The 24,601-nt window shown below is 41.5% G+C and overlaps 1 protein-coding gene across 2 annotated transcripts in view; it reads left to right on the top strand.

The window, feature by feature from the left end:
- The window catches only part of ARHGAP26 (Rho GTPase activating protein 26), a 1,495,203-nt gene that overhangs the window by 452,547 nt on the left and 1,018,055 nt on the right, over positions 1 to 24,601 (top strand). For both annotated transcript variants that reach the window (XM_053717161.1, XM_053717160.1), the window contains exon 8: positions 367 to 496. In XM_053717161.1, coding sequence (XP_053573136.1) covers positions 367 to 496 — 130 coding nt within the window. The remainder of the gene's footprint in view (positions 1 to 366; positions 497 to 24,601) is intronic.

Below are 24,601 nucleotides of genomic sequence, written 5' to 3'. Positions count from 1 at the left end.
CAAGTAAGGAATGAAGCCGTGGACTCTCCTCATACAGAAGGAAAGGAAATTATCTGGTAAGCATAATTTGTTATTGCATGCAATTTTTGCTTTACAATATACCTAAGTATTTTATTTGTCCACTGGTAATATGTTGATCCAGTGAAATATAAACACAAATATAAAAAACCACCAGAAAATCCATTAATTCCCCTCTATTTATGATTGTCCATATATGATCTCCAAATTAATATACAAACTTGTGCACTGGGTCAGTAATGTACCTGCTATACCAGCTTTTTTTGGTTAGATAACATTGTGTGTATCTTTTATTAAATCATCTGCAAAACTGTTTAATTTGATATTGATAACATCTTAAATCTCCAGACACGGGATCGTTTTGAGGGCACTCGGTCCGAAGTGGAGTCTTTGATGCAGAAGATGAAAGAAAACCCCCATGAGCACCAGGCAATGAGTCCTTATACTATGGAGGGATATCTTTACGTTCAGGAGAAACGTAGGTACCAGACTAACAGAGCAGAAGGAAAATTAACATGTACTATTACCACTGCTGCATTCATCCACTGGAGGAAATTAATTACTTTTGCAGTAATAAAATAGTGGGCATGTAACATACAAATTTTGTTGAAGGTTCATAAATTCTAGCAATGTTAATGCTCTAGAGGTATACACATGCAGTATTTGGCCAATTCCTGCAATTTCCACCTTAAAAACATCTACAAAATGTTGCGACTTCCTCACACAATACACAACGACTTTTTTAATCCACTCTCTCATCTCCCATCTTGACTATTGCAACTCCATACTCTCTGGTCTTCCTAGCTGTGGTGTATCTCCTTTACATTCCATAATAAATGTCTCTGCCAGGCTGATCTTCCTTGCACGTTGCTGTTCATCTGCTATACCTCTATGCCAATCCCTTCACTTGCTTCCTCTAACCTCCAGAATAAAACACCAAATTCTGATTCTGACATTCAAGACCCTCATTAACACTGCTACCCTGTATATCTCAGTCCTCGTCTCCAGATACTCTCCCTCCTGTCCCTTTTGCTCTGCTCATGACCATCTCCTCTTCTCCTCTCTTTTTGCCTCTTCACATTCCTGTCTACAGGGCTTCTCCAGACAGGCCCCTATCTCGTGGAACTCTCTGACTCACTCTACAAGACTTTCCCCTAGTTTTCAAAGTTTCAAGTGCTCCTTAAAGATTCTACTGTTCAGGGATGCATACAATATGCACTAACATTTTCTTATCTTAGTTCTTCTCCTTTTCTCTTGCAAGGTGTATCCACTCCACGGATTCATCCTTTACTTGTGGGATATTCTCATTCCCTACAGGAAGTGGCAAAGAGAGCACACAGCAGAGCTGTCCATATAGCTCCCCCTCTAGCTTCACCCCCCAGTCATTCTCTTTGCTGGCTCTAAGCACTAGGGTCTCTCTCGGGAGGGTAAAGTGAATGTGGTGTTAGAATTGTAGTTTTATTATCTTCAATCAAAAGTTTGTTATTTTAAATGGTACCGGTTTGTACTATTTTCCCCTCTAGCAGAAAAGTGATGAAGATTTCTGCTGAGAGGAAAATGATTTTAGCATGTTGTAACTAAAATCCACTGCTGTTCCCACACAGGACTGAGGAGTACCAGAAAACTTCAGTTGGGGGGAACAGTTTGCAGGGTGATCTGCAATAAGGTATGTTCAGTCATTTATTTCTAGACAAGACTGAGATAATGCTAGAAGAGACTGACAATATCCCCATGAGGGGAGGGTAAGCTATGTTCACAGACTTAGTAAGGAATTGAATGCTTACATAATAGGGCTAATATACTGGTTGACACTTATGCAGGGCAATCGATTGTTTAGCTAAGGAAAAATCGTTTTGCAAGACACTTTGAAAGCCCTTTTGGGTTCTTTCTGGAGTTATTACCCACATGGCTGTTTTTTAGTCACTTAGGAGTGATTTAGTAGGCCTCACAGCTCCGGAGTAGAGTGGGAGGGGCCTAATTTTGCGCCTTAGATGCGCACTTAGAATTGCAGAGAAGTTAATGCTGCTTCACATGGAGGGTCCTGCTGCTGTTTGAGGGCCTTAAAGAAGCTATATTCCCCCAAATCTGATCCCTAAGGGCAGGTAGGGCCACAGCAAGGCTGTGGCAAGGTGCTGTAGTAATTTTAACCGGGTGTTGGCTTTAGGCTGCTCCGGTTTGGGCATTAAGGGGTTAATCGTTCTGCAACTTGTGGTGCAATCTTATTAAGGCTTTAGGTACATACTGTGAAAATTTCAAAAGGATTGCTGCATTTTTCACTGTTTTGTAAAATTGTGTGCTCTTTTTATCTCTTAAAGGCACAGTAACGTTTTTTCAAATTGTGTTTTTTTATTTGATTAAAGTGATTTCCAAGCCTGTTTGTGTATACTACTAGTCTGTTAAACATGTCTGACACTAAGGAAAATCCTTGTTCAATGTGTTTAGAAGCCATGGTGGAACCCCCTCTCAGAATGTGTCCCACTTGTACTGATATGTCTATACACTTTAAAGATCATATTGTTGCACTTAAAAATGTGGCCCAAGATGATTCTCAGACTGAAGGTAACGAGGGTAGCCCGTCTGCCTCTCCCCAAGTGTCACAACCAGTTACGCCCGCGCAAGCGACGCCTAGTACCTCTAGTGCGTCTAACCCTTTTACATTACAAGACTTAGCGGCAGTCATGGATAATTCTCTTACAGCTTTCTTATCTAAACTGCCCGTGTTACCTGCAAAGCGTGATAGCTCAGTTTTAAGAACAGATTATGAGCATTCTGACGCTTTGGTAGCCGTATCCGATATACCCTCACAACGCTCTGAAGTGGGAGCGAGGGATTTGATGTCTGAGGGAGAAGTCACTGATTCAGGAAGGGTTCCTCCTCAGACAGATTCAGATACATTGGCTTTTAAATTTAAACTAGAACACCTCCGCGTTTTGCTTAGGGAGGTATTAGCTACTCTGGATGACTGCGACCCTTTGGTGATCCCAGAGAAATTGTGTAAAATGGACAAGTACCTAGAGGTCCCTGTTTACACGGATGCGTTTCCGGTCCCTAAGAGGATTGCGGATATCGTTTCTAGGGAGTGGGATATACCAGGTGTTCCCTTTGTTCCCCCTCCTGTTTTTAAGAAAATGTTCCCCATATCTGACCCTGTGGCAGATACTCGTGGCAGACGGTCCCTAAGGTGGAGGGGGCTGTTTCTTCACTTGCTAAACGCACAACCATACCAATTGAAGACAGTTGTGCTTTCAAAGACCCTATGGATAAGAAGTTAGAGGGTTTACTTAAGAAATTTTTTGTTCAACAAGGTTTTCTTCTCCAGCCTATTGCCTGCATTATTCCTGTAACTACTACAGCCGCTTTCTGGTTTGAGGCGCTGGAAGACTCGCTCCAGACGGAGACCTCATATGAGGAAATTATGGATAGAATTAAGGCTCTAAAGCTAGCTAATTATTTTATCACTGACGCCGCTTTCCAAATAGCTAAGTTAGCGGCAAAAAATTCAGGTTTCGTCATTTTGGCGCGCAGGGCGCTATGGCTAAAGTCTTGGTCGGCCGATGTGTCGTCTAAATCCAAGCTTTTGAACATCCCTTTCAAAGGAAAGACCCTCTTCGGGCCTGAATTAAAAGAGATTATTTCAGAAATCACCGGGGGAAAAGGCCATGCTCTCCCTCAGGACAAGTCCTTTAAAACAAAGAACAAAGCTAATTTTCATTCCTTTCGTAATTTCAGGAACGGCCCCGCTTCAACCTCTCCGGCTGCAAAGCAAGAGGGTAACGCTTCACAGCCCAAGGCAACTTGGAAACCTTACCAGGGCTGGAATAAGGGGAAACAGGCCAAAAAGCCTGCAGCTGCCAACAAGACAGCATGAAGGGGTAGCCCCCGATCCGGGACCGGATCTAGTGGGGGGCAGACTCTCTCTCTTCGCTCAGGCCTGGGCAAGAGATGTACACAATCCTTGGGCGTTAGATATTGTATCCCAGGGATATCTTCTGGAATTCAAGGGTTCTCCTCCAAGGGGGAGGTTCCACATTTCTCGTCTGACTACAGATCAGACAAAGAAAGAGGCGTTTTTACGCTGTGTAGGAGATCTACATACAATGGGAGTGATCCACCCAGTTCCAATCGTGGAACAAGGGCTGGGTTTTTACTCAAACCTGTTTGTGGTTCCCAAAAAAGAGGGAACTTTCAGACCCATCCTGGATCTAAAAATTCTAAACAGATTCCTCAGAGTCCCATCATTCAAAATGGAGACCATTCGGACAATCTTACCAATGATCCAGGAAGGTCAATATATGACTACCGTGGATTTAAAGGATGCATACCTACACATTCCTATCCACAAAGATCATCACCAGTTTCTCAGGTTCGCCTTTCTGGACAAGCATTACCAGTTTGTGGCTCTTCCTTTCGGCTTAGCCACTGCTCCCAGAATTTTCACAAAGGTGCTAGGGTCCCTTCTGGCGGTGCTAAGACCGCGGGACATAGCAGTGGCGCCTTACCTAGACGACATTTTACTTCAGGCGGCCGTCTTTCCAAAGATCCAAGTCTCACACGGAGATTGTACTGGCCTTTCTGAGGTCTCACGGGTGGAAGGTGAACATCAAAAAGAGTTCTCTTTCCCCTCTCACAAGGGTTCCCTTCCTAGGGACTCTAATAGACTCGGTAGAAATGAAAATTTTTCTGACGGAGGTCAGAAAATTAAAACTCTTAAATACTTGCCGAGTTCTTCATTCCATTCCACGGCCATCTGTGGCTCAGTGCATGGAGACAATCGGATTAATGGTAGCGGCAATGGACATAGGCAAGTTGTATTTTTGAGGATTAATTTTATTATTGAACAACAACAACCATGTTCTCAATGAACCCAAAAAACTCATTAATATCAAAGCTGAATAGTTTTGGAAGTAGTTTTTAGTTTGTTTTTAGTTATAGCTATTTTAGGGGGATATCTATGTGTGCAGGTGACTTTTACTGTGCATAATTATTAGACAACTTAACAAAAAACAAATATATACCCATTTCAGCATTGTCCTGCATGATGGAGCATTGTCCTGCATGAAAATCAGGTTTTTCTTGAAGGATGCAGACTTCTTCCTGTACCACTGCTTGAAGAAGGTGTCTTCCAGACACTGGCAGTAGGACTGGGAGTTGAGCTTGACTCCATCCTCAACCCGAAAAGGCCCCACAAGCTCATCTTTGATGATACCAGCCCAAACCAGTACTCCACCTCCACCTTGCTGGCGTCTGAGTCGGACTGGAGCTCTCTGCCCTTTACCAATCCAGCCACGGGCCCATCCATCTGGCCCATCAAGACTCACTCTCATTTCATCAGTCCATAAAACCTTAGAAAAATCAGTCTTGAGATATTTCTTGGCCCAGTCTTGACGTTTCAGCTTGTGTGTCTTGTTCAGTGGTGGTCATCTTTCAGGCTTTCTTACCTTGGCCATGTCTCTGAGTATTGCACACCTTGTGCTTTTGGGCACTCCAGTGATGTTGCAGCTCTGAAATATGGCCAAACTGGTGGCAAGTGGCATCTTGGCAGCTGCACGCTTGACTTTTCTCAGTTCATGGGCAGTTATTTTGCGCCTTGGTTTTTCCACACGCTTCTTGCGACCCTGTTGACTATTTTGAATGAAACGCTTGATTGTTCGATGATCACGCTTCAGAAGCTTTGCAATTTTAAGAGTGCTGTATCTCTCTGCAAGATATCTCACTATTTTTGACTTTTCTGAGCCTGTCAAGTCCTTCTTTTGACCCATTTTGCCAAAGGAAAGGAAGTTGCCTAATAATTATGCACACCTGATATAGGGTGTTGATGTCATTAGACCACACCCCTTCTCATTACAGAGATGCACATCACCTAATATGCTTAATTGGTAGTAGGCTTTCAAGCCTATACAGCTTGGAGTAAGACAACATGCATAAAGAGGATGATGTGGTCAAAATACTCATTTGCCTAATAATTCTGCACTCCCTGTATGCATGCTCAAACAGTGGAATGGGGATTATGCAGATTTGTCTCCTCAAATTCAGTTGGACCAGGAGACCAGAGATTCTCTTCTCTGGTGGTTGTCTCAGGACCACCTGTCTCAGGGAATATGTTTCCGCAGGCCAGAGTGGGTCATTGTAACGACCAACGCCAGTCTGTTAGGCTGGGGTGCGGTCTGGGACTCCCTGAAAGCTCAGGGCTTATGGTCTCGGGAAGAAACACTTCTCCCGATAAACATTCTGGAACTGAGGGCGATATTCAACGCTCTTCAGGCATGGCCTCAACTAACTGCGGCCAAATTCATCAGATTTCAGTCGGACAACATCACGACTGTAGCTTACGTCAATCATCAGGGGGTAACAAAGAGTTCCCTAGCGATGACGGAAGTAACCAAAATAATCAGGTGGGCGGAGGATCACTCCTGCCATCTCTCAGCAATTCACATCCCAGGAGTAGACAACTGGGAGGCGGATTTTCTAAGTCGTCAGACTTTTCACCCGGGGGAGTGGGAACTCCACCCGGAGGTATTTGCCCAGCTGACTCAGCTATGGGGCATTCCAGAATTGGATCTGATGGCGTCTCGTCAGAATGCCATATTTCCTCTCTACGGGTCCAGGTCCCGGGACCCCAAGGCGGTATTGATAGATGCTCTAGCAGCGCCTTGGTCCTTCAATCTGGCGTATGTTTTTCCACCGTTTCCTCTCCTCCCGCGTCTGGTCGCCAGAATCAATCAGGAGAAGGCTTCAGTGATTCTGATAGCGCCTGCGTGGCCACACAGGACTTGGTATGCAGACCTAGTGGACATGTCATCTGTCCCACCATGGACACTGCCAATGAGGCAGGATCTTCTAATACAGGGTCCGTTCAAGCATCCAAATCTAGTTTCTCTACGTCTGACTGCTTGGAGATTGAACGCTTAGTTCTATCAAAGCGTGGGTTCTCTGAGTCCGTTATAGATACTCTTATTCAGGCTAGAAAGCCTGTCACCAGGAAAATCTACCATAAGATATGGCGGAAATATCTTTGTTGGTGTGAATCCAAGGGTTACTCATGGAGTAAGATTAGGATTCCCAGGATATTGTCCTTTCTACAAGAAGGATTGGAGAAAGGATTGTCAGCTAGTTCCTTAAAAGGACAAATATCTGCTTTGTCTATCCTGTTACACAAGCGTCTGGCAGAGGTACAAGACGTTCAAGCGTTTGCGCAGGCTTTAGTCAGAATCAAGCCTGTTTATAAAACTGTGGCTCCGCCATGGAGTTTGAATCTAGTTCTTTTAGTTCTTCAAGGGGTTCCGTTTGAACCTTTACATTCCATAGACATTAAATTGTTATCTTGGAAAGTTTTGTTTTTGGTAGCTATCTCTTCTGCTCGAAGAGTTTCAGAATAATCTGCCTTACAGTGTGATTCACCTTACCTGGTGTTCCACGCAGATAAGGTAGTTTTGCGTACCAAGCCTGGTTTTCTTCCTAAAGTTGTTTCTAACAAGAATATTAACCAGGAAATAGTTGTTCCTTCTCTGTGTCCTAATCCATCTTCGAAGAAGGAACGTCTTTTACACAATCTTGATGTAGTTCATGCTTTAAAGTTCTATTTACAAGCAACTAAGGATTTCAGACAAACATCTTCCTTGTTTGTTATCTATTCTGGTAAGAGGAGAGGTCAGAAAGCGACTGCTACCTCTCTTTCCTTTTGGCTGAAAAGCATCATCCTTTTGGCCTATGAGACTGCTGGCTAGCAGCCTCCTGAAATAATTACTGCTCATTCTACCAGAGCAGTGGCTTCCACATGGGCTTTCAAAAATAAGTAAGGCAGCGACTTGGTCTTCACTGCATACTTTTGCCAAATTTTACAAATTCGATACTTTTGCTTCTTCGAAGGCTATTTTTGGGAGAAAGGTTTTGCAAGCAGTGGTGCCTTCCGTTTAAGGTACCTGTCTTGTTCCCTCCCTTCATCCGTGTCCTAAAGCTTTGGTATTGGTATCCCACAAGTAAAGGATGAATCCGTGGACTGGATACACCTTGCAAGAGAAAACAGAATTTATGCTTACCTGATAAATTACTTTCTCTTGCGGTGTATCCAGTCCATCGTCCGCCCTGGCATTTAAGTCAGGTAAATTTTTTTTGTTTAAACTGCAGTCACCACTGCACCCTATGGTTTCTCCTTTTTCTTCCTAACCTTTGGTCGAATGACTGGGGGGTGGAGCTAGAGGGGGAGCTATATGGACAGCTCTGCTGTGTGCTCTCTTTGCCACTTCCTGTAGGGAATGAGAATATCCCACAAGTAAAGGATGAATCCGTGGACTGGATACACCGCAAGAGAAAGTAATTTATCAGGTAAGCATAAATTCTGTTTTTTTCATCCCCTGAACCCCTTTAGCATGTAAGCCTTTGAGCGCAACTGGTTTGTAGATCACCTTCATGAGAACTGATTTACAACTTTTGACAGGGTCCTCTACCCATTTTTCTCCCATAAATACTACCTTGAATATTAGACCTATGTTTATAGCACTAAACAATCTGTTGGCGCTCTACTAATAAATGATAATAATTATAATAATAATATAATTACACAAATCTCTTGAAATTCTATGTCACCACATCTACATTAAGTTTAAGGGACATGCAGAGTAAAATAATTTTGGCTGTGTATGTATGATCAATTCGTAAAATACTGTACCTACATCATACTTTTGTTGTGGAGTTTTCTGAACCATTAATATTTATTATTAGAAAAATGTCCTCTAAAAACATATAAATGCTTTACAAACAGGCGAACCCTTCCTCATTAAACCACTGTGTTGCCTCAATTGATATTTAAAATGTTCCTGTTTTTCCAATCAGTGGCACAAAAATATAGTTTGAATGAACTGTGTCTGCATATCATGATTAGAGTTTGCTCCTGATAAAATGATAAATCGGACATAATCTGGCTCCTTGGTTGCAAAAACGTTTTGGAGTACAATTGCTTTTTGTTAAAAATATGTAGAGACCACATCAAAATATGCCTAGTAGTTAAAAAAGTAATCTCTCTCAGTTGACATGTAAAGCAGTTATTTCAAAGCATATGAAAATATTAATCAAGTTTGCGATTGAGATATAATTTACAGTTTGTAAGAATTACTGTGCAACTTCCAGACACAAGCTTTCTTTCATGTAAGTGGCAAGAGTCCATGAGCTAGTCACGTATGGGATATACATTCCTACCAGGAGGGTGCAAAGTTTCCCGAACCTCAAAATGCTTATAAATACACCTCCCACCACACTCATACCTTATTTTTACAAACTTTGCCTCCTATAGAGGTGGTGAAGTAAGTTGTCCTTGATTTCTTCTATTATAGGCGCTTCTAAGCATTCTGAAGCCCAATTCCTTTCAGAGTACAGTGTTTGTCAGAGGGATGTGAAGGGTGTATTGCCTATTTATTTTATGGTTTCACCTATGGGAAATCTATTCAAAGGCTCTCTGTTATTGGTCGCAGGGATTCATCGTCTGCCTCCCTTTTCAGATCGACGATATACTCTTATACCATTACCTCTGCTGATATTTTTCAGTACTGGTTTGGCTGTCTGCTATATGTGGATGGGTGTCTTCTGGTAAGTATGTATCATCTTTTAAGACACTCTCAGCTATGTTTGGCGCTTTATATTATATTGTAAAGTTTCAAATATATATGTTTGCTTATATTTGCCATGAGTCAGGTCTATGTATATTTCCCTTTTTTGCAGACTATCAGTTTCAGTATGGAAATTATGTATGTGAATTTTTTTTTTTTTTTTTACCTGATGTTCCAGTTCTTTCAATTTGACTTTGTTTTCCAAAATTTTCGCAGGCACATTAGGCTCGCGAGGACACAAAACGCTGTTTTTTTTATGGCGTCATTCTTTGGCGCAAAATTTTTTTGTGTGCAAAGCTGCGTCTCTGGTGATGCAAAGCTTGTCATTTCCTGCGTCTTTCTTGACATTAGTTCTTTTTGCATGAAGTCGTGCTTGTTATGATGCAAGTTGCGTCATTTCCTGGTGTTAGCTTTGGCGCCCAAATTTTTTTCACTTCCATTTGCGTCATGCGTCATACTTGGCGCCAATTTTTTTTTAAATGTATAACCCCTCTTCCTTTAATGCTTCTGGTTCTCTTTATATTTTTAAGAGCTATGATGCTTATTTTCCTGCATCTTAATTTAGCATAAGCATTTTTCCCATTCCTGAAACTGCTATATTGGATATTTTGTTTAAATGTTGTTTCTCCAACATAGGTGTGTCCGGTCCACGGCGTCATCCTTACTTGTGGGATATTCTCTTCCCCAACAGGAAATGGCAAAGAGCCCAGCAAAGCTGGTCACATGATCCCTCCTAGGCTCCGCCTACCCCAGTCATTCTCTTTGCCGTTGTACAGGCAACATCTCCACGGAGATGGCTTAGAGTTTTTTAGTGTTTAACTGTAGTTTTTATTATTCAATCAAGAGTTTGTTATTTTGAAATAGTGCTGGTATGTACTATTTACTCAGAAACAGAAAAGAGATGAAGATTTCTGTTTGTATGAGGAAAATGATTTTAGCAACCGTCACTAAAATCCATGGCTGTTCCACACAGGACTGTTGAGAGCAATTAACTTCAGTTGGGGGAACAGTGAGCAGTCTCTTGCTGCTTGAGGTATGACACATTCTAACAAGACGATGTAATGCTGGAAGCTGTCATTTTCCCTCTGGGATCCGGTAAGCCATGTTTATTACGATTGTAAATAAGGGCTTCAAAAAGGGCTTATTAAGACTGTAGACTTTTTTTGGGCTAAATCGATTGATTATTAACACATATTTAGCCTTGAGGAATCATTTTATCTGGGTATTTTGATATAATAATATCGGCAGGCACTGTTTTAGACACCTTATTCTTTAGGGGCTTTCCCAAAGCATAGGCAGAGCCTCATTTTCGCGCCGGTGTTGCGCACTTGTTTTTGAGAGGCATGGCATGCAGTTGCATGTGAGAGGAGCTCTGATACTTAGAAAAGACTTTCTGAAGGCGTCATTTGGTATCGTATTCCCCTTGGGGCTTGGTTGGGTCTCAGCAAAGCAGATACCAGGGACTGTAAAGGGGTTAAAGTTCAAAACGGCTCCGGTTCCGTTATTTTAAGGGTTAAAGCTTCCAAATTTGGTGTGCAATACTTTTAAGGCTTTAAGACACTGTGGTGAAAATTTGGTAAATTTTGAACAATTCCTTCATGTTTTTTCGCATTTGCAGTAATAAAGTGTGTTCAGTTTAAAATTTAAAGTGACAGTAACGGTTTTATTTTAAAACGTTTTTTGTACTTGTTATCAAGTTTATGCCTGTTTAACATGTCTGAACTACCAGATAGACTGTGTTCTGAATGTGGGGAAGCCAGAATTCCTATTCATTTAAATATATGTGATTTATGTGACAATGACAATGATGCCCAAGATGATTCCTCAAGTGAGGGGAGTAAGCATGGTACTGCATCATTCCCTCCTTCGTCTACACGAGTCTTGCCCACTCAGGAGGCCCCTAGTACATCTAGCGCGCCAATACTCCTTACTATGCAACAATTAACGGCTGTAATGGATAATTCTGTCAAAAACATTTTAGCCAAAATGAACACTTATCAGCGTAAGCGCGACTGCTCTGTTTTAGATACTGAAGAGCATGACGACGCTGATATTAATATTTCTGAAGGGCCCCTAACTCAGTCTGATGGGGCCAGGGAGGTTTTGTCTGAGGGAGAAATTACTGATTCAGGGAACATTTCTCAACAAGCTGAACCTGATGTGATTGCATTTAAATTTAAGTTGGAACATCTCCGCATTCTGCTTAAGGAGGTATTATCCACTCTGGATGATTGTGACAAGTTGGTCATCCCAGAGAAACTATGTAAAATGGACAAGTTCCTAGAGGTGCCGGGGCTCCCAGAAGCTTTTCCTATACCCAAGCGGGTGGCGGACATTGTTAATAAAGAATGGGAAAGGCCCGGTATTCCTTTCGTCCCTCCCCCCATATTTAAAAAATTGTTTCCTATGGTCGACCCCAGAAAGGACTTATGGCAGACAGTCCCCAAGGTCGAGGGAGCGGTTTCCACTTTAAACAAACGCACCACTATACCCATAGAGGATAGTTGTGCTTTCAAAGATCCTATGGATAAAAAATTAGAAGGTTTGCTTAAAAAGATGTTTGTTCAGCAGGGTTACCTTCTACAACCAAATTCATGCATTGTCCCTGTCGCTACAGCCGCATGTTTCTGGTTCGATGAGCTGATAAAGGCGGTCGACAGTGATTCTCCTCCTTATGAGGAGATTATGGACAGAATCAATGCTCTCAAATTGGCTAATTCTTTCACCCTAGACGCCACCTTGCAATTGGCTAGGTTAGCGGCTAAGAATTCTGGGTTCGCTATTGTGGCGCGCAGAGCGCTTTGGTTGAAATCTTGGTCGGCTGATGCGTCTTCCAAGAACAAGCTACTTAACATTCCTTTCAAGGGGAAAACGCTGTTTGGCCCTGACTTGAAAGAGATTATCTCGGATATCACTGGGGGTAAGGGCCACGCCCTTCCTCAGGATCGGCCTTTCAAGGCAAAAAATAAACCTAATTTTCGTCCCTTTCGTAGAAACGGACCAGCCCAAAGTGCTACGTCCTCTAAGCAAGAGGGTAATACTTCTCAAGCCAAGCCAGCTTGGAGACCAATGCAAGGCTGGAACAAGGGAAAGCAGGCCAAGAAACCTGCCACTGCTACCAAGACAGCATGAAATGTTGGCCCCCGATCCGGGACCGGATCTGGTGGGGGGCAGACTCTCTCTCTTCGCTCAGGCTTGGGCAAGAGATGTTCTGGATCCTTGGGCGCTAGAAATAGTCTCCCAAGGTTATCTTCTGGAATTCAAGGGACTTCCCCCAAGAGGGAGGTTCCACAGGTCTCAGTTGTCTTCAGACCACATAAAAAGACAGGCATTCTTACATTGTGTAGAAGACCTGTTAAAAATGGGAGTGATTCATCCCGTTCCATTAAGAGAACAAGGGATGGGGTTCTACTCCAATCTGTTTATAGTTCCCAAAAAAGAGGGAACGTTCAGACCAATCTTAGATCTCAAGATCTTAAACAAGTTTCTCAAGGTTCCATCGTTCAAGATGGAAACCATTCAAACTATTCTTCCTTCCATCCAGGAAGGTCAATTCATGACCACGGTGGATTTAAAGGATGCGTATCTACATATTCCTATCCACAAGGAACATCATCGGTTCCTGAGGTTCGCATTCCTGGACAAACATTACCAGTTCGTGGCGCTTCCTTTCGGATTAGCCACTGCTCCAAGGATTTTCACAAAGGTACTAGGGTCCCTTCTAGCTGTGCTAAGACCAAGGGGCATTGCTGTAGTACCTTACTTGGACGACATTCTGATTCAAGCGTCGTCCCTTCCTCAAGCAAAGGCTCACACGGACATTGTCCTGGCCTTTCTCAGATCTCACGGATGGAAAGTGAACGTGGAAAAGAGTTCTCTATCTCCGTCAACAAGGGTTCCCTTCTTGGGAACAATAATAGACTCCTTAGAAATGAGGATTTTTCTGACAGAGGCCAGAAAAACAAAACTTCTAGACTCTTGTCGGATACTCCATTCCGTTCCTCTTCCTTCCATAGCTCAGTGCATGGAAGTGATCGGGTTGATGGTAGCGGCAATGGACATAGTTCCTTTTGCACGCATTCATCTAAGACCATTACAACTGTGCATGCTCAGTCAGTGGAATGGGGACTATACAGACTTGTCTCCGAAGATACAAGTAAATCAGAGGACCAGAGACTCACTCCGTTGGTGGCTGTCCCTGGACAACCTGTCACGAGGGATGACATTCCGCAGACCAGAGTGGGTCATTGTCACGACCGACGCCAGTCTGATGGGCTGGGGCGCGGTCTGGGGATCCCTGAAAGCTCAGGGTCTTTGGTCTCGGGAAGAATCTCTTCTACCGATAAATATTCTGGAACTGAGAGCGATATTCAATGCTCTCAAGGCTTGGCCTCAGCTAGCGAGGGCCAAGTTCATACGGTTTCAATCAGACAACATGACAACTGTTGCGTACATCAACCATCAGGGGGGAACAAGGAGTTCCCTGGCGATGGAAGAAGTGACCAAAATCATTCTATGGGCGGAGTCTCACTCCTGCCACCTGTCTGCTATCCACATCCCAGGAGTGGAAAATTGGGAAGCGGATTTTCTGAGTCGTCAGACATTGCATCCGGGGGAGTGGGAACTCCATCCGGAAATCTTTGCCCAAGTCACTCAGCTGTGGGGCATTCCAGACATGGATCTGATGGCCTCTCGTCAGAACTTCAAAGTTCCTTGCTACGGGTCCAGATCCAGGGATCCCAAGGCGGCTCTAGTGGATGCACTAGTAGCACCTTGGACCTTCAAACTAGCTTATGTGTTCCCGCCGTTTCCTCTCATCCCCAGGCTGGTAGCCAGGATCAATCAGGAGAGGGCGTCGGTGATCTTGATAGCTCCTGCGTGGCCACGCAGGACTTGGTACGCAGATCTGGTGAATATGTCATCGGCTCCTCCTTGGAAGCTACCTTTGAGACGAGACCTTCTTGTTCAGGGTCCGTTCGAACATCCGAATCTGGTTTCACTCCAGCTGACTGCTTGGAGATTGAACGCTTGATCTTATCGAAGCGAGGATTCTCAGATTCTGTTATCGATACTCTTGTTCAGGCCAGAAAGCCTGTAACTAGAAAGATTTACCACAAAATTTGGAAAAAATATATCTGTTGGTGTGAATCTAAAGGATTCCCTTGGGACAAGGTTAAGATTCCTAGGATTCTATCCTTCCTTCAAGAAGGATTGGAAAAAGGATTATCTGCAAGTTCCCTGAAGGGACAGATTTCTGCCTTGTCTGTGTTACTTCACAAAAAGCTGGCCGCTGTGCCAGATGTTCAAGCCTTTGTTCAGGCTCTGGTTAGAATTAAGCCTGTTTACAAACCTTTGACTCCTCCTTGGAGTCTCAATTTAGTTCTTTCAGTTCTTCAGGGGGTTCCGTTTGAACCCTTGCATTCCGTTGATATTAAGTTATTATCTTGGAAAGTTTTGTTTTTAGTTGCAATTTCTTCTGCTAGAAGAGTTTCAGAATTATCTGCTCTGCAGTGTTCTCCTCCTTATCTGGTGTTCCATGCAGATAAGGTGGTTTTACGTACTAAACCTGGTTTTCTTCCAAAAGTTGTTTCTAACAAAAACATTAACCAGGAGATTATCGTACCTTCTCTGTGTCCGAAACCAGTTTCAAAGAAGGAACGTTTGTTGCACAATTTGGATGTTGTTCGCGCTCTAAAATTCTATTTAGATGCTACAAAGGATTTTAGACAAACATCTTCCTTGTTTGTTGTTTATTCTGGTAAAAGGAGAGGTCAAAAAGCAACTTCTACCTCTCTCTCTTTTTGGATTAAAAGCATCATCAGATTGGCTTACGAGACTGCCGGACGGCAGCCTCCCGAAAGAATCACAGCTCATTCCACTAGGGCTGTGGCTTCCACATGGGCCTTCAAGAACGAGGCTTCTGTTGATCAGATATGTAGGGCAGCGACTTGGTCTTCACTGCACACTTTTACCAAATTTTACAAGTTTGATACTTTTGCTTCTTCTGAGGCTATTTTTGGGAGAAAGGTTTTGCAAGCCATGGTGCCTTCCATTTAGGTGACCTGATTTGCTCCCTCCCTTCATCCGTGTCCTAAAGCTTTGGTATTGGTTCCCACAAGTAAGGATGACGCCGTGGACCGGACACACCTATGTTGGAGAAAACAGAATTTATGTTTACCTGATAAAATACTTTCTCCAACGGTGTGTCCGGTCCACGGCCCGCCCTGGTTTTTTTAATCAGGTCTGATAATTTATTTTCTTTAACTACAGTCACCACGGTACCATATGGTTTCTCCTATGCAAATATTCCTCCTTAACGTCGGTCGAATGACTGGGGTAGGCGGAGCCTAGGAGGGATCATGTGACCAGCTTTGCTGGGCTCTTTGCCATTTCCTGTTGGGGAATAGAATATCCCACAAGTAAGGATGACGCCGTGGACCGGACACACCGTTGGAGAAAGTAATTTATCAGGTAAACATAAATTCTGTTTTTTTTCTTTTTACATTTTGAAAGATGTCTCAGTCTGATTTCTTTCATGTAATTAGCAAGAGTCCATGAGCTAGTGACGTATGGGATATACATTCCTACCAGGAGGGGCAAAGTTTCCCAAACCTCAAAATGCCTATAAATACACCCCTCACCACACCCACAATTCAGTTTTACAAACTTTGCCTCCGATGGAGGTGGTGAAGTAAGTTTGTGCTAGATTCTACGTTGATATGCGCTCCGCAGCAAGTTGGAGCCCGGTTTTCCTCTCAGCGTGCAGTGAATGTCAGAGGGATGTGAGGAGAGTATTGCCTATTTGAATGCAGTGATCTCCTTCTACGGGGTCTATTTCATAGGTTCTCTGTTATCGGTCGTAGAGATTCATCTCTTACCTCCCTTTTCAGATCGACGATATACTCTTATATATACCATTACCTCTACTGATTCTCGTTTCAGTACTGGTTTGGCTATCTACTATATGTAGATGAGTGTCCTGGGGTAAGTAAGTCTTATTTTCTGTGACACTCCTAGCTATGGTTGGGCACTTTGTTTATAAAGTTCTAAATATATGTATTCAAACATTTATTTGCCTTGACTCAGAATGTTCAACTTTCCTTATTTTCAGACAGTCAGTTTCATATTTGGGATAATGCATTTTAATTTAACATTTTTTCTTACCTTAAAATTTGACTTTTTCCCTGTGGGCTGTTAGGCTCGCGGGGGCTGAAAATGCTTCATTTTATTGCGTCATTTTTGGCGCGGACTTTTTTAGCGCAAAAATTCTATTTCCGTTTCCGGCGTCATACGTGTCGCCGGAAGTTGCGTCATTTTTTGATGTTATTTTGCGCCAAAAATGTCGGCGTTCCGGATGTGGCGTCATTTTTGGCGCCAAAAAGCATTTAGGCGCCAAATAATGTGGGCGTCTTATTTGGCGCGAAAAAATATGGGCGTCACTTTTGTCTCCACATTATTTAAGTCTCATTTTTTATTGCTTCTGGTTGCTAGAAGCTTGTTCTTTGGCATTTTTTCCCATTCCTGAAACTGTCATTTAAGGAATTTGATCAATTTTGCTTTATATATATGTTGTTTTTTCTCTTACATATTGCAAGATGTCTCACGTTGCATCTGAGTCAGAAGATACTACAGGAAAATCGCTGTCAAGTGCTGAATCTACCAAAGCTAAGTGTATCTGCTGTAAACTTTTGGTAGCTATTCCTCCAGCTGTTGTTTGTATTGATTGTCATGACAAACTTGTTAAAGCAGATAATATTTCCTTTAGTAAAGTACCATTGCCTGTTGCAGTTCCTTCAACATCTAAGGTGCAGAATGTTCCTGATAATATAAGAGATTTTGTTTCTGAATCCATAAAGAAGGCTATGTCTGTTATTTCTCCTTCTAGTAAACGTAAAAAATCTTTTAAAACTTCTCTCCCTACAGATGAATTTTTAACTGAACATCATCATTCTGATTCTGATGATTCCTCTGGTTCAGAGGATTCTGTCTCAGAGGTTGATGCTGATAAATCTTCATATTTATTTAAAATGGAATTTATTCGTTCTTTACTTAAAGAAGTCCTAATTGCTTTAGAAATAGAGGATTCTGGTCCTCTTGATACTAAATCTAAACGTTTAAATAAGGTTTTTAAAACTCCTGTAGTTATTCCAGAAGTTTTTCCTGTCCCTGATGCTATTTCTGCAGTAATTTCCAAAGAATGGGATAATTTGGGTAATTCATTTACTCCTTCTAAACGTTTTAAGCAATTATATCCTGTGCCGTCTGACAGATTAGAATTTTGGGACAAGATCCCTAAGGTTGATGGGGCTATTTCTACCCTTGCTAAACGTACTACTATTCCTACGTCAGATGGTACTTCGTTTAAGGATCCTCTAGATAGGAAAATTGAGTCCTTTCTAAGAAAAGCTTATCTGTGTTCAGGTAATCTTCTTAGACCTGCTATATCTTTGGCTGATGTTGCTGCAGCTTCAACTTTTTGGTTGGAAACTTTAGCGCAACAAGTAACACATCGTGATTCTCATGATATTATTATTCTTCTTCAACATGCTAATAATTTTATCTGTGATGCCATTTTTGATATTATCAGAGTTGATGTCAGGTTTATGTCTCTAGCTATTTTAGCTAGAAGAGCTTTATGGCTTAAAACTTGGAATGCTGATATGGCTTCTAAATCAACTTTACTTTCCATTTCTTTCCAGGGTAACAAATTATTTGGTTCTCAGTTGGATTCCATTATTTCAACTGTTACTGGTGGGAAGGGAACTTTTTTACCACAGGATAAAAAATCTAAAGGTAAAAACAGGGCTAATAATCGTTTTCGTTCCTTTCGTTTCAACAAAGAACAAAAGCCTGATCCTTCATCCTCAGGAGCAGTTTCAGTTTGGAGACCATCTCCAGTCTGGAATAAATCCAAGCCAGCTAGAAAGGCAAAGCCTGCTTCTAAGTCCACATGAAGGTGCGGCCCTCATTCCAGCTCAGCTGGTAGGGGGCAGGTTACGTTTTTTCAAGGAAATTTGGGTCAATTCTGTTCACAATCTTTGGATTCAGAGCATTGTTTCAGAAGGGTACAGAATTTGTTTCAAGTTGAGACCTCCTGCAAAGAGATTTTTTCTTTCCCGTGTCCCAGTAAATCCAGTAAAAGCTCAAGCATTTCTGAAATGTGTTTCAGATCTAGAGTTGACTGGAGTAATTATGCCAGTTCCAGTTCCGGAACAGGGGATGGGGTTTTATTCAAATCTCTTCATTGTACCAAAGAAGGAGAATTCTTTCAGACCAGTTCTGGATCTAAAAATATTGAATCGTTATGTAAGGATACCAACGTTCAAGATGGTAACTGTAAGGACTATCTTACCTTTTGTTCAGCAAGGGAATTATATGTCCACAATAGATTTACAGGATGCATATCTGCATATTCCGATTCATCCAGATCATTATCAGTTCCTGAGATTCTCGTTTCTGGACAAGCATTACCAGTTTGTGGCTCTGCCGTTTGGCCTAGCTACAGCTCCAAGAATTTTTACAAAGGTTCTCGGTGCCCTGCTGTCTGTAATCAGAGAACAGGGTATTGTGGTATTTCCTTATTTGGACGATATCTTGGTACTTGCTCAGTCTTTACATTTAGCAGAATCTCATACGAATCGACTTGTGTTGTTTCTTCAAGATCATGGTTGGAGGATCAATTTACCAAAAAGTTCTTTGATTCCTCAGACAAGGGTAACCTTTCTGGGTTTCCAGATGGATTCAGTGTCCATGACTCTGTCTTTAACAGACAAGAGACGTCTAAAGTTGATTACAGCTTGTCGAAACCTTCAGTCACAATCATTCCCTTCGGTAGCCTTATGCATGGAAATTCTAGGTCTTATGACTGCTGCATCGGACGCGATCCCCTTTGCTCGTTTTCACATGCGACCTCTTCAGCTCTGTATGCTGAAGCAATGGTGCAAGGATTACACGAAGATGTCTCAATTAATATCTTTAAAACCGATTGTTCGACACTCTCTAACATGGTGGACAGATCACCATCGTTTAATTCAGGGGGCTTCTTTTGTGCTTCCGACCTGGACTGTAATTTCAACAGATGCAAGTCTCACAGGTTGGGGAGCTGTGTGGGGATCTCTGACGGCACAAGGAGTTTGGGAATCTCAGGAGGTGAGATTACCGATCAATATTTTGGAACTCCGTGCAATTTTCAGAGCTCTTCAGTTTTGGCCTCTTCTGAAGAGAGAATCGTTCATTTGTTTTCAGACAGACAATGTCATAACTGTGGCATACATCAATCATCAAGGAGGGACTCACAGTCCTCTGGCTATGAAAGAAGTATCTCGAATTTTGGTTTGGGCGGAATCCAGCTCCTGTCTAATCTCTGCGGTTCATATCCCAGGTATAGACAATTGGGAAGCGGATTATCTCAGTCGCCAAACGTTGCATCCGGGCGAATGGTCTCTTCACCCAGATGTATTTCTTCAGATTGTTCAAATGTGGGAACTTCCAGAAATAGATCTGATGGCGTCCCATCTAAACAAGAAACTTCCCAGGTATCTGTCCAGATCCCGGGATCCTCAGGCGGAGGCAGTGGATGCATTATCACTTCCTTGGAAGTATCATCCTGCCTATATCTTTCCGCCTCTAGTTCTTCTTCCAAGAGTAATCTCCAAGATTCTGAAGGAATGCTCGTTTGTTCTGCTGGTAGCTCCGGCATGGCCTCACAGGTTTTGGTATGCGGATCTTGTCCGGATGGCCTCTTGCCAACCGTGGACTCTTCCGTTAAGACCAGACCTTCTGTCACAAGGTCCTTTTTTCCATCAGGATCTGAAATCCTTAAATTTAAAGGTATGGAGATTGAACGCTTGATTCTTGGTCAAAGAGGTTTCTCTGACTCTGTGATTAATACTATGTTACAGGCTCGTAAATCTGTATCTCGAGAGATATATTATAGAGTCTGGAAGACTTATATTTCTTGGTGTCTTTCTCATCATTTTTCCTGGCATTCTTTTAGAATACCGAGAATTTTACAGTTCCTTCAGGATGGTTTAGATAAGGGTTTGTCCGCAAGTTCTTTGAAAGGACAAATCTCTGCTCTTTCTGTTCTTTTTCACAGAAAGATTGCTATTCTTCCTGATATTCATTGTTTTGTACAAGCTTTGGTTCGTATAAAACCTGTCATTAAGTCAATTTCTCCTCCTTGGAGTTTGAATTTGTTTCTGGGAGCTCTTCAAGCTCATCCGTTTGAACCTATGCATTCATTGGACATTAAATTACTTTCTTGGAAAGTTTTGTTCCTTTTGGCCATCTCTTCTGCCAGAAGAGTTTCTGAATTATCTGCTCTTTCTTGTGAGTCTCCTTTTCTAATTTTTCATCAGGATAAGGCTGTGTTGCGAACTTCTTTTGAATTTTTACCTAAAGTTGTGAATTCCAACAACATTAGTAGAGAAATTGTGGTTCCTTCATTATGTCCTAATCCTAAGAATTCTAAGGAGAAATCGTTGCATTCTTTGGATGTTGTTAGAGCTTTGAAATATTATGTTGAAGCTACGAAATCTTTTCGTAAGACTTCTAGTCTATTTGTTATCTTTTCCGGTTCTAGAAAAGGCCAGAAAGCTTCTGCCATTTCTTTGGCATCTTGGTTGAAATCTTTAATTCATCTTGCCTATGTTGAGTCGGGTAAAACTCCGCCTCAGAGAATTACAGCTCATTCTACTAGGTCAGTTTCTACTTCCTGGGCGTTTAGGAATGAAGCTTCGGTTGACCAGATCTGCAAAGCAGCAACTTGGTCCTCTTTGCATTCTTTTACTAAATTCTACCATTTTGATGTATTTTCTTCTTCTGAAGCAGTTTTTGGTAGAAAAGTACTTCAGGCAGCGGTTTCAGTTTGAATCTTCCGCTTATGTTTTTCGTTAAACTTTATTTTGGGTGTGGATTATTTTCAGCAGGAATTGGCTGTCTTTATTTTATCCCTCCCTCTCTAGTGACTCTTGTGTGGAAAGATCCACTTCTTGGGTAGTCATTATCCCATACGTCACTAGCTCATGGACTCTTGCTAATTACATGAAAGAAAACATAATTTATGTAAGAACTTACCTGATAAATTCATTTCTTTCATATTAGCAAGAGTCCATGAGGCCCGCCCTTTTTTTGTGGTGGTTATGATTTTGTATAAAGCACAATTATTCCAATTCCTTATTTTATATGCTTTCGCACTTTTTTATCACCCCACTTCTTGGCTATTCGTTAAACTGAATTGTGGGTGTGGTGAGGGGTGTATTTATAGGCATTTTGAGGTTTGGGAAACTTTGCCCCTCCTGGTAGGAATGTATATCCCATACGTCACTAGCTCATGGACTCTTGCTAATATGAAAGAAATGAATTTATCAGGTAAGTTCTTACATAAATTATGTTTTTCCCTCTGATGTTGCTGTAGAAACAATGCTGCCTGAACACAGTTCTACCAAAGCTAAGTGTGTATGTTGTAAATTAGCTGATGTTATTTCTTCAGCTCAATTATGTGGCATCTGTCATGACAAGCTGTTGAATGCTGATAATGTTTCTATTAGTACAAATAAATTGTCTGTTGTTCCTTCAACATCTAATGCACCAGATATTCCTGCAGATGTAAAGAATTATATTGCTGCAGCTATAGAAAAGGCATTGTCTGCTATTCCGCCTTCAAATAAACGTAAAAGGTCTTTTGAAACTTCTCATAATTCGGATTAAATTTGTATTGATCGACAACATACTGAAGTATCCTCTGCTGATGAGGATCTCTCTGGTTCAGAGGATCCTGAATCATACTCTGAAATTGACAAATCTTCCTATCTGTTTAAGATTGATTATATTTGTTCTTTGTTGAAGGAAGTGTTGTTACTTTGGGTATTGAAGAGTCTAGTATTCTTGATAACAAAGCCCCTAAACTTTTACATTCTGTTTTTAAACCTTTAAAGGTTGCTCCTGAGGTTTTTCCTATTCTAGATGCTGTTTCTGATAGGATTACTAAGGAATGGTCTAAGCCTGGTTCTTCTTTTAATCCTTCTTCTTGGTTTAAGAAGTTGTATCCTTTACCTGTGGCTAGTTTAGAGTTTTGGGAAAAAGTCCCTAAAGTTGATGGGGCTATTTCCATTCTTGCCAGACTTACTACTATCCCTATGGAAGATTGTACTTTTTTTAACGAAGATTGAATCTTATCTCAGAAAAGCTTATTTACATTCTGGTTATATTCTTAGACCTGCCATTCCTATAACTTATGTGGCTGCTGCTTCAACTTTTTGGTTGGACAGTTTAGCTTGTCAGGTAGACAATTCTGATTTGTCTAGCATTGTTCTTCTACTTCAACATGCTAATCATTTCATTTGTGATGCTATATTTGACATTATTAAGATCGATGTTAAATCTATGTCTTTAGCTATTTTAGCTAGAAGAGCTTTATGGCTTAAATCTTGAAATGCTGACATGGTGTCTAAATCTAGATTACTATCTTTATCTTTCCAGGGTAAGAATTTATTTGGTTCTTAATTGGATACTATCTGTCAGGTTGTCATCCTCTCTATGTATACAACATAACAAACTTGTCTCACTTTAGGACCCAGCAGCTTACTCTCAACAGCTTTATAAGGCTCACCTGCCTTATTCTCATTGCTTAGTATTGGAGACAGATAGTATCCTTACAGCCATCCTCTACCTGAAGAGCTATTTTACAAGCTCCCTCTTGATCCAGCTTATTTTGTGAACGCTGTTTACAAAGCACCTACTGCTTCATCCTCACAACCTCCACGCCTCACTCTGAGATGCAGCATTCTCCTTCTTGCAACGGCCGCAACTTACACTTAAGTTTATACCGGTAAGAACATCTGCTACATGTATACATTTCTTGTGGAAAGTGTTAAGCTGCCATATATGAACTTATAAGCGCTTGGATAAAAATATATGAATATATTACAAGGACTGTTATCAGAATCTCTGCAAACAATCTCTCTAAATTTAAAATCCATTTTGTGCACACTACAAAAAGCACTCTTGGTGCTTCATTATAGTTAAGCTGACAGCTTGTAATATTTCTTAGATATAAAGGGCTGTTATAACTTCTCTATTTCAGACTGCAGTTTTCAGTAATACTGATATTTGGTTTTGTATTTCACATTTGAACTGTTTGCTAGTTTTCCTGCCACATCTATTCAGTGTATCAATATACACATGTGGTGGCTATAGGAACTACTAACAAACGCCTTCAATATATTATATCCTGCTGTATGGTTTTATGGACTCAACTATGCTGCCAGATTTCTCTATGCTGCATCCATTAACCACTTCAGCAACATACACAAATTTATCTAGCTAAATCCCAGCAGTTGTGGTTCACTTGTCTAAACATGGCCCAAACATTCTAAATTCTTTTAGAGATATTAAGGTTGAGCCTGACACTATCACTGGGGGGAAGGGAGTTTTTTTTACCCCAAGATAAAAAGTCTAAGGATAAATTTAAGGCTCCTAATCGTTTTCCTTCCTTTCGTCAGAATAAAGAACAAAAAGCCACTCCTTCCTCTAAGGCCTCTGGTTCCAATTGGAGACTATCTTCAAATTCGAATAAGACCAAGCCTTATAAAAAAAACAAATCCAGCCCCCTAGACTGCTTGAAGGTATGGCCCTCAATCCAGTTCAGCTGGTGGGGGCAGATTGAAATTATTTCAGGAAATTTGGACAGGTTCTGTTCAGAATCAGTGGATTCAGACTATTGTATCTCAAGGGTATCGAATAGGTTTCAGAATAAGACCTCCGGTGGGAAGATTCTTTCTTCCTCATGTTCCAAAAAATCCTGTGAAGGCTCAGGCTTTTCTGAAATGTGTTTCAGATCTAGAACTATAGATGAACAGGTAAGAGAACCTAAAGTTTAAGGGTTTAATATAGCACTCATTCCTACTAAGGTTAATTATAAAAAATTGAATTTTTATTTACTTAAAGTTAAAAAATAATAAAGGAGAGTCAACACCTTTATA

The sequence above is a fragment of the Bombina bombina genome, chromosome 6 (genome assembly GCF_027579735.1).
Source record: "Bombina bombina isolate aBomBom1 chromosome 6, aBomBom1.pri, whole genome shotgun sequence".
Taxonomy (NCBI): Eukaryota; Metazoa; Chordata; class Amphibia; order Anura; family Bombinatoridae; genus Bombina; species Bombina bombina.
This window is presented reverse-complemented; position numbering and strand designations above follow the sequence as displayed.